Source organism: Carlito syrichta, unplaced genomic scaffold (assembly GCF_000164805.1).
Source record: "Carlito syrichta isolate Samal-C Ts95f unplaced genomic scaffold, Tarsius_syrichta-2.0.1 Scaffold304449, whole genome shotgun sequence".
In the NCBI taxonomy this organism is placed as follows: Eukaryota; Metazoa; Chordata; class Mammalia; order Primates; family Tarsiidae; genus Carlito; species Carlito syrichta.
This window is the reverse complement of record NW_007248545.1, coordinates 136,254-150,399: the sequence shown is the minus strand read 5'-3', so window position 1 is coordinate 150,399 and position 14,146 is coordinate 136,254. Positions and strand designations below refer to the sequence as shown.

Genomic DNA, 14,146 nt, shown 5'->3' with positions numbered 1-14,146 from the left:
GTGGCATTCACTGCAGGAATCTCTCTACCTTCCTCCCCAGGGATACTCTGCATATGGTGAAACAAAATTAGGACAGCTTTTTCCCCAATTCAGCCTGGCCAGAACTCTGTCCCACAAAAGTTCCTCAGATGGTACAACAGATGCCCCAATCTTTCTTCATATCTATGTCATATTTTGATAGCTATTACAAGGGGAATTTTAGAGCTGTGTGTGTTGAGAGGTGAGGATGTCAAGAACACACATCTACCTCACACGCTGAGTCCACTGCAGGTGCAGTGGCTCCCTGGTCCTTTCTCACCTTGCTCAGGAGGAAACGGTAGCTTTCCGGCGTGCAATGCGAGCTCTAAGGCAGAGTCCTCCTGAGTCACAAATGGCTCAAGGTTCAGGGGAAGGGACATAATATACTGCCCGATCTGAAACAAAAGAAAGCACTGTTTGCCCAGCATTGACACATGCAGGTAACTGCTTCAGTGGAACATTTGTGTGAAGGCAAATGATGGAGACACAAGATTGCTAGCCTGGGGCAACCCCAACTCTGATCTTTCCAGCATGGAGAAATACTGATTAAGGCAGTATCTTAAAAAACAAATCATTGGTAGTTTGCATCTAGATTATAGATTCATCCTCCTCAGTAATGGCCCCGATATTTTTAGAATGCATTCAACACAATCTCTACTTCAAATGAGGTAATGAATACCAAAGTGCTTTGTAAAATTTGAAGAACTGTGTAAATATAAGTTATTATTACTCTTAATGGATGAAAAGCCAGTAAGATGTTAATGTTAGTGAGTGCATGGCCAGGCAAGAACTCAAATCCTGTCTTCTAGACATGGATCTGGTTTTCTCCCTTCCACATGATACAACCAGAAGAAAAAAAAATTGCTTGGAAAAACCATTTATGATTAATAAATTAATTTGGAGAGAAAACAATATTGTTTTCATAATACAAACTCCTGAAACTAAGATGAACAAAACCTTGACTGATAGAGGACTGCAAAAAGTAGGGTTATAAGACATTTAGGAAAAGCCCACAATTAATACAGTATTTGTCATGTGTCTGACAGATCTACATTTGATTTTCAGATTGCAACATCATATATTTATTTTTTTTAAAATCGTTGAGACTGTTGTTGCTTTTTTTCTACATATTCATTCCATGACATTCATCTACCTAATACTTAATTCTACACTATCAAAGTAAGACCTTCTCAGTCTGTCCTCATGCACACCTACATAACAGCAGGTTTCTTTCAGGGTGTGGTATCCAGAAGTTAACACAGACCCCAAAACCTATCCAGCCCAGAGAATGAAAGGATAACTACTTTTATTTCTAAACACCAAATACAGTTTGGCTGTGGTAAGCATAAATATCCAACAGTCAATTATGCCAACAAAAAAAATTATTAGCTTGGGCTCCCTCTAAAGAGATGCACAGATGGTAAAATAAATTAAATCCGAATTTTTTTTCTTTCATTTGCTTAGTATAGTCTAAACCAGTGGCCACTCACCTCCCCAATAACAACCACCATTGCACATTTCAGCTTGAAAATAGCAACAAATTCATCATTTTTCCCCAAGGCTAGGGAAAGAGAAGGATGCTGATTTCTAGTGCTAAAATATCTCCAAGCCCTTTCCTGAACACCTACTATATGTAGAGACCCAGGTACACTCCTCTGTTTGGTACACCTTCATCTGTAGCCACAATCTTTTAGCAATAACTGGGTCTAAATCCAGAGACCCAGTTTTACTTGAAATAAAGCATCAGCATAATACCTTGCATACATGTTGTTTTTAAATTTTCAAAGCAGTTTCTCATATTTCACCCCTTTACAATGCTCATATGGTTCTGTATAGGTGAGGGTATTCACCAACAAGGAAAAGAATCATTTAGGAGTGAAATTTGAATAATCTGACATCTCTAACTTCAACCAATTAGCCTCAGTTCATAGTCATTGCTGTGGTTCCCAGAAGGATTCCATGGCTCCAGGTTTCTCACAGAGTCTTGTCTATATTTATTCTTTGGAAACCAATGGAAAGAGAAGCTTGTTATCACACGTGTGGATATTTGTTTACCATTCTCACATATTCAATAAATATTTATTGATACTCTCTTTGGGTTAACTCAGTGACTCAGGAAAAATGAAGAGTTTCGTGGTCAGACAGACTTGGGTCTGAGTCCTGGCTCTACCATTGCGAGAACCTGGGCAACCTAATCTGTCAGGACCTTAGTTTCATCATCGCTGCAATGAAGGTGACCTCATACGTAATTCAAAGGGCTGTGGTGAGGATGAAATTAATACTGTGCACTATGCATGTAAAGTACCTGGCATCCTAACAAAGCAGCCACTGGGTAAAGGGTCACTTCTTCCTAGTCCCACTCCCACTGCCCAGGGCCAGGGTGCTTGCCTGTGCCTCAGTTTCATGGACATGAGTTAGCCAGGCACTGTCTCATGACACCAAACAAAGATTGGCACTGTCTTTGCACAAAGTACATGTTCAAGAAGTGTCCCATTCCTAAGTGTAGGTCCTTAGTCTCTAGGTACAATGAAATCTACAACCCAAGAGGGTCCCTGCAGGTAGGGAAGGTCCCTGACTATCCCTCCTTATTTCTCTACACCTCAGTTTCTTTCACCTTAAAATCACCTCCATTAGCCTCTCAGTCCCTTCCAGCAACAGCATTTTCTAAATCGACTGAGAGTATTCCCATTGGCAGTAAACACCAATCCACATCTCAACAGTTTCATTAGTGCAAGATATCTGGCAGCACACTGTAAAACAGAAGGGAGATGACTGCCACTCTAGACTTGATGTCACTCCCAATGAACAGAGAGTGGAGTGCTAGCCTCCTCGCTGCTTGTCGTGGGACTGCCATATATTTCATTCAAATGTATAACATTATACATCTACCTATTATAGTAGAGGCACAACTTACACGGGGAGTGAATTCTAAAGTGGGAACATAAGGCAGAAACTGCCTCGAAAATCCCAGAAATCTCCCATCACGTGAGGTGTGTGTGGTTTGGGTATATTATTCCTATATAGTATGTCTTCTCCACACTGGCATTCATTTAAGAGCAACTGAGCTAGACTGCAAGAAAGAATGGAAGGAAAGGCTGTGTGCAGATGTCTGTGTAACTATCAATTCCCAGAGGTGAATGGGGAAGGGGGAAAGGACTCCAAATACCCCTGCTCCGCTGAATGGTTTATCTTGTTCTCTTTAAAAATATTAAAAGCCTGCACAATGAATATTTGTATACCTAACCCTGAATTGTACTCCCACGGTTTAAAAATAAAAAATTTAAAGGTGAAAAAAAAAATAAAATAAAAATATTAAAAGCCTTTATAATTACAATCCTTCTTAAGATATTTGTTTGTTGCTGTGATGCTAAACATGAAAGGTACCAACACAGAGCCTGGCACATAGTAGGTGCTCACCAAAAGCTTGCTGAGTTTGAATTTGGAACCATAAACACAGTGTTCTTCTGAAAAGTCACAAAGAAGTTGGCCACCTGCTTTCTGACTTCTCAAGTCAGAACTTCCTACTGGATTCTCAACTAGGATGCCCTTAGGTACTGGCTACATCTCATGTTGGGAAAGATAGGGAAGGGTGAGAATGTGTCAGGGTCTGAACCTGCCATGTGGTTCTGCTGCACCTCTGTAAAGGCCAGGATCTGGATGCAGACTACCCCGAAGCAGGTCTGGACAGCACTGATGGGGAAATAACCACTTTACCTAGAATGGTCAGAATCAAAAGACAAGATGAGCCTGGGCAGCGAGACCTCATCTCAACAATAAATCAAAAAATCAGCCGGGCGTGGTAGCGCATGCCTGTAATTCTGGCTACTCGGAAGGCTGAGGTGGAAGGATCGCCGGAGCCCAGCAGGCGAGGCTGCGGTGGCCGGGAGCGGCCACTGCACTCCAGTCTGGGCGACCGAGTGAGACTCCAACTCAAAAAAAAAAAAAAAAAAAAAAGACAAGATGAGCTCTGAAAAGCTCTGACCACCCTAGAGAGACACACAGAAGCTCTTACGTTGCTGATGTACTCGAGAGGGGTGAGGCTGAAGGCAGGCAGATCGTCTGTGAGGGTTTCTCCAATGCCGGCCATGTTCCAGCTCTAGGGGAGGAGGAGAGAAAGCAATCAATATCCCAGCAACCAGGCAGCCTGGGAGAGCGCCACGCAAAATGCATGAAGAACGTGGCCTGCCTAGGGAAGCTCTTTGGTGGGAGCTGGCCTTTGGCGCCTCCACCACTCAGCAGGACAGGGCTTCTCTTCAAATCTTCACCTTGAAGCCTGCCACAGAGAAAGTAAGGGTTTCTTTCTCTCTGCATTCCTGCAGAGCCATAAAACAGGAGCTCCCGCCTCCTTGGCGGAACTGTGGCGTGGGAACCATTCCTTTGTTTATCTCTCTGAGAATGTGACAGGAGAGAGTCGGATATGATTTGACCTGCGTTCCTCTGCATGGTGGGGCCACCCTGTAGAAAGGTGCAGGGTGCCTTTCATTACCTCATGGGCCTTAGGCACTTTGAAGAAAACAGAGCTCCCTGCCATCCTCCCAGAGACTCCTCTGGCTATAGGAATAGCCAAACCTCCTTCAGCAATACTACTTGACCTCAAGCGCAGCTACTGCTTTTCTATCTACCTACCTTCTGGACCTGTTCTCAACGGGTTCAGAACTCAAGAGGAAAAGGGATGGGATAGAGCCTCTACATCCCAAGAGCTGGCCTCCTGTCCCCTTGTTATCCTCTGAGGAGAACCTTGGCACCAACACGTGTTTCTTATCATTTCAGTGCAGCTGTATGAACCTTCTTGGCGTTTTGCATAGAGTTAGGCAAATTACCTATACACACGTGTTTACAGACTTCAGCCTTCTTCACACAGACATCAAGTTTCTTAGCTCCAGCCTCGAAAACAAGGCCCTTTCTGGCTGAACTCTGGAGACGACTCCTGAGGTCACACTGGACGGCTGTCTACAGCCACCTGATGCCCGATTCGGTTGCTCGACCCTTTAAGCAGCATTCCAGGAATGAAATGACCATATCCACCCCCAGGCGCCCAGCCCAGGCTAAGCCTCAGAGTCCCCCCACACTCCCTAGCACAGACTCCATTTGATCTCAATTTCCTGTGGTAGTGAGCTCTTTCCTTCCCCACCCCAGGACCGAACCCCCACCCCTACAGTTTTCTAGACTCCTTGTTCTTGCTTGAGAATCCTCTTTCATTTCAAAATATCCCATTTTGTTTCCAGTTAATTCCCAACCCACTGAGAAGGAACACTCCAACCATCCACATTTACCAAGCACCCATGATGTACAGTGTCTTATGCTAGGCTTCACAGAGAAGATACAAAGAAATGTAAGGCTGGGGCCGGGGAGTAGGACCCCTGACACATTCCCACCATGAACACTCCACACCTCCATCCCCTCTCCCTCTCTACACACACACACACACACACACACACACGCATGCAGCCTCCATTTCTAGAGTTCTCTGTCAGATGCAAGGTTTTATACAATAAGAATTCAGAGGAGCAAGAGCTCAGAGTGATTAGAGAAAGGGCTAGCCCAGGGTGTATGTGACACACAGGGGGAGAAATAAGGTTGGAAGGAGAATGCACAGCCTTGAACATCAGGCTAAGTAAAGACTTTACTTTCAACAGATAAATTGTGAAGGGAAAAAAAGACAGAAAGAGAGATGGACAGGAAACCTCTAGTTCAAAAAAGAGACATATCCCAATAAATCCCAGTGTGAAGTATCCTGGACCCTGATTCAAATGGTTAAAATAAAATATGACATTTATAGACAACTGAAAATTTGAACATTAACTGATCATATTAAGGAATGATTTTTATTTTTCTTATTTAGGGGTGATTATGGTATTGTGATTGTTTTTAGAGTCTTTATATTCCAGATCGGGGGTATACCTGAAATAGGCTGGCCAGGACGTGATAATCATTGAAGCAGGGCAATTAGTGTACAGAGTTCCTTATACTCTTCTCTCTGCTTTTGCATATGTCCACAATGAAAAGTTTTTAAAGCAGACTATCAGACTAGCCCTGGGGAGCCAGGGGAGGGTTCTGAATGGGGAGAGACAAAACCAGAGCAAGCTTTATGAAGAAGAATGCAGCAGCTCTGAGCAAGCTGGAGTGAGGAAGGCAGATGAAAAGCTCAAAAACAGAGCTGAGCGTGGCAGCTCTGCCTATAATCCCAGCACCATCAGGAGGCTGAGGCAGGAGGATTGTTTAAGGCCAAGAGTTTGAGACCTGCCTGGGTGACAAAGCAAGACCATTTATCCACAAAAAATAAAAGAATTAGCCAGGTATGATGGCTTACACCTATAGTCTCAGCTACTCAAGAGAATCACTCGAGCCCAGGAGTTCAAGACTGCAATGAGCTGTGATCACGCCTCCGTACTCCAGGCTGGGTGACAGAGCGAGATCCTGTCTCTAAAAAGAAAAAGAGAAAAGCTCAAAACAGTTCGGAGATGATGAGAACCTGAACTAGGGCAGTAGCCATGGAAACTGGTAGGAGACATATCAAACATAGAAAAGGAAGGAACAATAACCTTTAGTGGTTTGGGGCAAAGAGAGACCAGCAAAGGCACTGAGATGGTTACGGACAGGGAAGGGGTATGGGTAGGAACAATGGCCAGAAGCAAGGACTGACGTGACATGCCAATCCAACCAGGGAACAAGCCTGGAGGCCCTGGGAAAGGCTTCAGAGAGGAAGCAGGAGCAACATCAGAACATGATCAGGTGGAGGAGAAAGGGGGAAAAAGCCCAAGTGGAAAAGGAGTTTGGAAGAAGGGTCAGACACAGTGGCCTGAATGAGAGAGGGGTTTAAAAAGGCAGAGAAGGTGCAAAGGTGCATTTGAAGAGGGCAATAGGAAAGTAAGGTAGATTGTTGTTGTTGTTGTTGTTATTATTATTTTGTAGAGATGAGGTCTCACTATGTTTCCCAGGCTGAAGTACAAAACCCACTGCAGCCTTGTACTCCTGGGCTCAAGCAATCCTCCTGCCTCAGACTCCCTAGTTACCACGCCTGGCTAAAGATTTTTAATTGTTCAAAATTTACTTAAAATATCCTTCAAATGGTTTTCCTATACATCTGTCACCAGGTAAAATAGGTGAACTTCAATAATCTATTTTGAAATTGAATATGGTGTTGGTTTATAGTCTTGTCATATAAAAGGGCAATACAATTTACCAGCAAATGCTGAAAACAAACATTTAATGACCAGGGTTTAATTTTCAAATCCTCAAGCCAGATGCACATGCACATACAAGCCACATGCCTTTGTATTGTGTGCTGACACCATCAGCGAGCTCCTCCTAATCTCCAAAGCTGCCTGTGTTCATTCCCAAGGGCCTGTGGTGTTGCGGTGAGGCCTGAACGAGAAGGTGAGAGCCAGGCAACCAAGAACCAAATCACAATAATGAGCTCTGGAATGCAGAAGTAGAGGGAAGGAGCCAGATGGGAAGCACAGCCCTATCTTAATGTGGAACCAAGACCACATAACTGGGAGAATTAAGATTTCAGAACAGGTCAATAGCTTAAGCTTTGACAAAATAAAAATAATACAAGCTACCAAATCTGGAGGCAGGGAGGGGAGATAAGAGATATGGAATGCAAATCCTCTCATCTTTCAGTGAATCAATATCAATATCTGTCCAAAATGGAAACATGATTAACAAAGGCAATAACTCCAATCTCTTAATAGTTTTCATAATCTTCTTTTTTTTTTTTTTGAGTTGGAGTCTCACTCAGTCGCACAGACTGGAGTGCAGTGGCCGCTCCTGGCCACCACAGCCTTGACCTGCTGGGCTCCGGCGATCCTTCTGCCTCAGCCTTCCAAGTAGCTGGAACTACAGGCATGCACTACCACACCCAGCTAATCTTTTTGATTTATTGTAGAAATGAGGTCTCGCCAAGTTGCCCAGGCGGGTCTCAAACCCATGGGCTCAGGCAATCAGCTCACCTCAGCCTCCCAAAGCGTGGGATTACAGGTTGAGTCATCAAGCCCAGTAATCTTTTCTTCTTAAACTTGGAGAGATCTTCCAGGAACTAATATCTTTGTGGAGAAGAAAGAATTATCTCAAGTTCAACAATTCCTTTGGTTTCATTTGTTTCTCTTTTTTCTAGTTAAATTCAAATAAAGTTTATATTGTGTATATTTTATTTTTTAGAAAATAGCATGTATAGTATAATTCAATTTCTTCCTATGGATCTATCTATTGATGTCCGTTCGAAGTCTTTAACATGTGTAACATGTGTATAAGTAGGCATGAAATGATGTCTGAACTGCTGGACACCAAAGGTGTACACTGATTATTTCTAGACGGTGGGATCTTAAAAGGATTTATCGTTTTTCTTTGCACTTTTATGTATTGCTTGAGTTTCTAAAAATAAATATATGAACTTTTTATCTTAAAAAATCAAGTAAGTAATTCCTCTTAAAAAATGAGAATCAAAGAAAGGAAGAAAACACCACCTTTTAAGCACCTACTCTGTGGTCAATGCTGTGCTAAATTATCTCATATACAAAATCATGTAATCCTCACCAATCTAGTGACAAGAATTATCCCCGTCATAAAGATGAAGAGACAGAGAAATGAACAGACCCAGTCCTGGGAGGCACCAGATCACATGCAGGTGGGGCCTGGGCACTGCCTACTTACCCTGCATAGCTGTGCCTCCTCCATAGCAGTCCTGCCACAACCCTCCTCCAGTCCACCCTACCCCTCCATGCTAAGAAGGCAAAACCTGATTGGAGAAGATCCCATGGCATTTTGCACAGAAAAATCATAAAGAGATAAAGAGCACAGAATTTCAGGCATAGAAAGAACCCCAAAATCATATCATTAAACTGAGGCATGCTATGGATCAAGATCCTGAGACCCAGAGAGGGGCTAAGACGTGACCAAGGCCCTGCAGTGGCCTTTGAACTCCCAGCCTCACATGCTTCCTCGAAGGCAGCTGGAAGCCAAGAATATGCAATTATGCCAAAGAAGATCTTGGTTATTCAGGTCCTATAACTGGAATCCAAATGTACTCAAGGAGTCTATAAGACAGACTAGCCAGAACTGTCCCACCCAGTAATCCAAAAGGAAACAGATGAGGTCTGGGCCAGTGAAAAGATAGCAGGTAGAGAAAATATGACTGATGGTCAATGCATTGAAAAAGAATCAAGACAACCAGAAAAGAGGAGAGCGTGCAAGGCAAGGTAGTGAGATGACTCTAAAATAGCCACATAGAAAAGGTCTAGGAAAGAAAGGAGCAGAACCCTCCAAAGCTCCCTCAAAAACACAAGATCAATTCTGAGAAGGCACTTTCCTTCTCAGAACCAGTTCCAGAACTAATTCTTCAGAAATGCTTCACGTGGCATGAAAACAATCTCAAAAGACAATCAGCTCTTCTGACCTGGCCTAACCTATGCAGTGGCACCTAATCGCTCTTACTTCTCCTTCACAAGCCATGCTGTGCCAAATGGGGAAAGTTAATCAAGCAATTTTAATAATCCTAAGAAACAGCCTGTGAATCAAGTCTCAACAGTGACCACAATTAAGATAAGAAATTCATGCTAAGCCATAGATTGAAATGGGAAAGTGACTCTTTCTGACCTGGGAGAGTTAAAGCAGGATCCTCCCAAAGCTCTTGGGGCAAGGGGAGTTAACCCTACACTAGATATGGCAAGCAGGAGGTAGGACACGGGGAAATCACTGCAGTCAGTGGGAAACTCACATCCATCTTGGAAATGAGCAGCAGTTGCTGCTTGATGCGCAGGAAAACGGAATCAAAGGCCAGCTGGTGAGCCTGCTGGTTAAGGCGAGTCAGCGTGGCCCGAGACGCAGCTAGCAGGTTGTGATTACTCGACCCTTTTTCCTGAGAAAAGAAAACACAAAAGGCAGTTTGTTAGGCCCTAAATCCAACCAAGGTATGAGTTAGTTAGGCATTCTGGTAAATCACCGAGAGGAAAATAGTGAGGAGTGCTCTCTAGACAATAGTGGTTCCTAGACCTGGCTGTGCCCCACCTGCCTGGGAAACATGCTGAATTACAGATTCACAAGCACCATCCCAGAACTACTGAATCAGAGTCCACTGGGGTTGAAGCCTGGGAATCTACATTTTTAATTCACTTTCCCAGGTGATTCTGATGCATTTGGGCTACACTGCTCAGAGATGTGCAGTGTAGAAAAAAATTAACCCAGGACCGTCCTCAGAGATAAAGGAAGAGGGAAAAAAAGATCAGAAGTTTTATATATAAACAAGAGTGATGAACAGAGTCTTAATTCCCAGAGAGGTCAGTTAATTATACTCAGTTGAAAGCCAGAGTATGTAAAATGGCATGAGTCCTAAAGAATTCCAGACAGCCTGAGAAAATACAGAGATGGAAAATGTAACCTTAGTTTTGCTATTATAAATGAACCGATTACAACAGACGTAAATCAGATTAGCAGTAAAGATAACTAGAGTTGCTTTAGCCTAATCACAGAAGCATGGATGAATGAGTTTACAGAACTGCTTTAAGAAGGGTGTCAAGCTCAATGCAGCAGCTGTGGGGTGAGGTACAGAGAGATGGTGAGACCCCAGGAGTATAATACTGAAGACTCAGATACGGTCAGGCATCCTGTGTAGTTGCCTCCCAGAGCACCAGGCCCTGGGTAATTTTAGATTGCATTTGGTGCTGCAAGAATGGCAATGTCTTTTCTGTCTATCACCAACAGATCATGGAGGAAGGGGACTAGTTCTAGAAAGGATGACTGTGGCCTTCTTAGAACCCTGGAGGCCATTCCCAAGGGAGCGGTTAGGAAGTTTTTTGTTTGTTTAAATTTGTTAGGAAGTTTAAATTTATTAGGAAATTTAAATTTGTTGGGAAGTTCTCTCCCTAGACCCCAAGGGGCCCAAAGGTCAAAGTTAAGGGCAGCTTTATGGCAGACAAACCAATAGTTTAAAGAAAAAAACACAGGAGGGAGCACCTATCCCCAGCCCTCATGTTTCCATGTGGAGGAACTTGCACTGGAGTAAGCTCCTGGCAACTCTCTATCCTGGGGAAGAGGAGTGACTTCTCTGACTGCTGAGCTGGGGTTCTCTTTTTACAGGCTCTGCTTGCCTGCAAGCAGTGCATGTCTGGTCCCCTCTCTGCCACTAAGTAAAAGGGGGCTGACTCTGCACGGGGGCCAGGGACTATCCAGTTCTGTCCATCCCATTGACATGTTTAACTCGAGTGAAGTACAGCAAGCCCCTTTGGCCATATTCTCTAACCTGGGTTTTATCGGCAATAAAGATCCATCTGTCCAAACTCCTACATCTATAACTCAGTGGGATTCAACCCAGTTTGGTTTATTAGATCCTTACAATTCCAACATAAATTAGACAGAGAAGTGGTGGCAGGGCCCACACACAGAGCCAGAAAGCCTCGATCCTAGAGAAGGAGAGGGTGAGTGAGGAGGGGAAAGCTTTCATTTGCAAGAATGTCATCCATCTAGTCTCATACCTTGAGGGTATAAAGGATTTCCATTAAGCTGGCATATTCAGCAGGGTTATCTTTCTGGAGGTAATTATATTCTTGCCATGGGTTCTTGGCGGAGCTCTTCTTGTCTGTCAAGATGCTCTCCTGAAAACCGGCCAGGCTCCGAGGGCTGCAGGAGTCTGACAGATACTTCCCAGCTGTGGACAAAATCCTGTAAGGAAAGAGATGACCATTACAATCCGAGCTGTTTGTGTGGAACTTTCTTCTCGGAGCAGTCAGATTGCTCCTCACTAAATTCTAGGATATTCTCATGAGGCAGATTGAATTAAGGTCCAGTTTTAAGGCAACAAAGATGCCTTTCATCATTTAGGAGTGAGCTGGACCTCAGGTGCACAATAGAAACCAGGTGTTGTTATTTCATATTTATCACTCATGCCACCAGAATATGTCATCTCCTGATATGACAGACAGCCTACACAAGGCAGGTATCAGTTCACTACAGTCTGGAACATCATGCACTTCCTGTGAAGACCTTTCGTGCTATATGAGATCACGATGTGGAGTCAAATGCCATGGTGAAACACCAGCACCACTGTCACAGAGACTACTGGGCAGGGCAGTGGGCTGGCTGGTCCCCAGAGAATGGTGACAGCAGCTCCCTGCACGCCTCTTGAGCCATGGGACTCACCTGTCCGATATGCTAAGCTTGTGTGGTGTTTGTGTTCATCGGACTATAAGGTTTATTTTTGTGGTTTTGGTGCTACAGAGAATGCTACTGGGACAAGTTAGAGCTTTCCAGTTTCTTCAAGAAAGAAAAACACCTAGAGGAGGTTCTATGTGATAATCAACCTCTTGTGCTGCTGGGGAAGTTGAATCTCTACCTCCAACAAGGATAACCTTGCCCTGATGCTGAAAATCTTCCCCTCTGTTTTTCCTTAGCCCAACATACGTAAGCAAATACAGAATTACATTCCCACCAATGGTGTAGAAGCATTCCCTTTTCTCCAACACCTAAGTGTTTTGTTGTGGAAAAAAGTGTAGCATTTTCTCAAAGAGCTAAAAATTGAGTTACATATGATTCAGCAATCCCACCTCTGGGTATATTCCCAGAGGGACATAAATTGCTCTACCAAAAAAGACACCTGCACATTTATGTTCATGGTGGTACTATTCACAACAGCAAAAACAGAACCAGCCATCAAAAGTGGATAGGATAAAGAAAATGTGGTACATATATATAATGGAATATATATATATATATATATATATGGATACAGCTGGAGACCATCATTCTAAGTGAACTATTCCAGAAACAAAAAACTGAACACTGCATGCTTTCATTTCTCACTCATAAGCGGGCACTAAACATTGGCCATGTGAGCACAAAGGCAGGAAGGACAAACACTAGGCACTAAAGGAGGGAGGATGGGAGAGAGGATAAGAGGCACAACCACCCACTGGGTATCAGGTCCACTAACAGGGGGAGAGAAGGCTCACTAGAAGCCCAAACCCCACCTGTGTGCAATTTATTTATGCAGCAAAATTCTCACATGCACCCCCTAACTCTAAAATTTTAAAAAATAAATGTGTACAGGATTATACAAACACCTGTAACTAGGAGAACATTTTAACATATCCCAAATGTGACTAAACCCCTGACCACTCCTTTACTATAATTTCTTATGAAAACATTGTTTTGGAAATAGCAGTGTTTAGGCTGCACTCACTTTTTCAAAATAGTTGGTCAAGGAATGCCTGCACTTGCAAATAAATCCTGGGGATAGGTCCTTCCTCAGGAGCCACTGCTCCTAGCTGACACAAGCAGCTACCTGCTGCTGCCAGTAAGGTCAAGTTAGTTTTTCCTGTTGTTTAAGCCCTACCAGTCATTTTGGTTGGATCTTTTGTCTGCCACCACCTAACTTCCCGTATTCACTAGCTCTCGGCTGGGCCACAGCAGCCTCCCAAATGGCTTTCCTTCCTCCAGTCCTTCCACACTCCACTTAATCTGTCTTCCATTAGTAGAATGATCTTCCCAAAGGCAAATCTGATTTCACTGTTTTCCCAAAGATACCTCAGTTCCCCAGGATTTTATCCCCAGGATAAAAATGCCAAGGTATGGCACCAAGGGCCCTCCCTGGCCAAAGTCCTTAGATCCTTATGATCATTCCCTCTGCTCATCCAACTGCTCACCAACCTCACCCCACGCTCTAGGCTTTCCACACCTTCATGCCTTGCTCACATGCTCCCTCTCTCTGAAGTGCTCTCCCCTCCCCCATGGCCTGGGGAACTCCGATGTCTGCAGAGTCGGGTCCCCAAGGCATCTCCTTTGCCAAGCCTCTCCTAAGGCCCCACTAGGCACTCAGTCCTCTGCTTTCATCAGCCTCTTGCCTCTGCTCTGCATTGATCACACGCTGTCTCATTTTTATTCCACTAGATGGTGAGAACAAAACACACAGCATCTCTGAATTCCCACCACCTAGCGCAGTGCCTAGCATGTGGCAAGTGTTCTATAACTGTTAAGTTACAGGTGACCCCGGGTTTGGTGACCAGGCAGTTGACAGTGGAGCTTCTGTCTTTGCCCTCAGGGAAGTCAGCTCTCCTCTACAGGCTTCCTGCAATACGTGTTTCAGTCATAGGCAACTAAGGGCAACAAACCTCACTGTCTCAGCCTGCCATCCAAG

The 14,146-nt window shown here is 44.0% G+C and overlaps 1 protein-coding gene across 1 annotated transcript in view; it reads right to left on the bottom strand.

Annotated features, from left to right (window-relative positions):
* COG7 (component of oligomeric golgi complex 7) overlaps positions 1-14,146 on the bottom strand; it is an 81,250-nt gene that overhangs the window by 10,122 nt on the left and 56,982 nt on the right. The window contains exons 12-15 of the mRNA XM_008059939.2: positions 11,490-11,676; positions 9,737-9,877; positions 4,031-4,114; positions 299-413 (exon numbers count right to left, since the gene is read on the bottom strand). Of these exons, the coding sequence (XP_008058130.1) occupies positions 299-413; positions 4,031-4,114; positions 9,737-9,877; positions 11,490-11,676 (527 nt within the window). The remainder of the gene's footprint in view (positions 1-298; positions 414-4,030; positions 4,115-9,736; positions 9,878-11,489; positions 11,677-14,146) is intronic.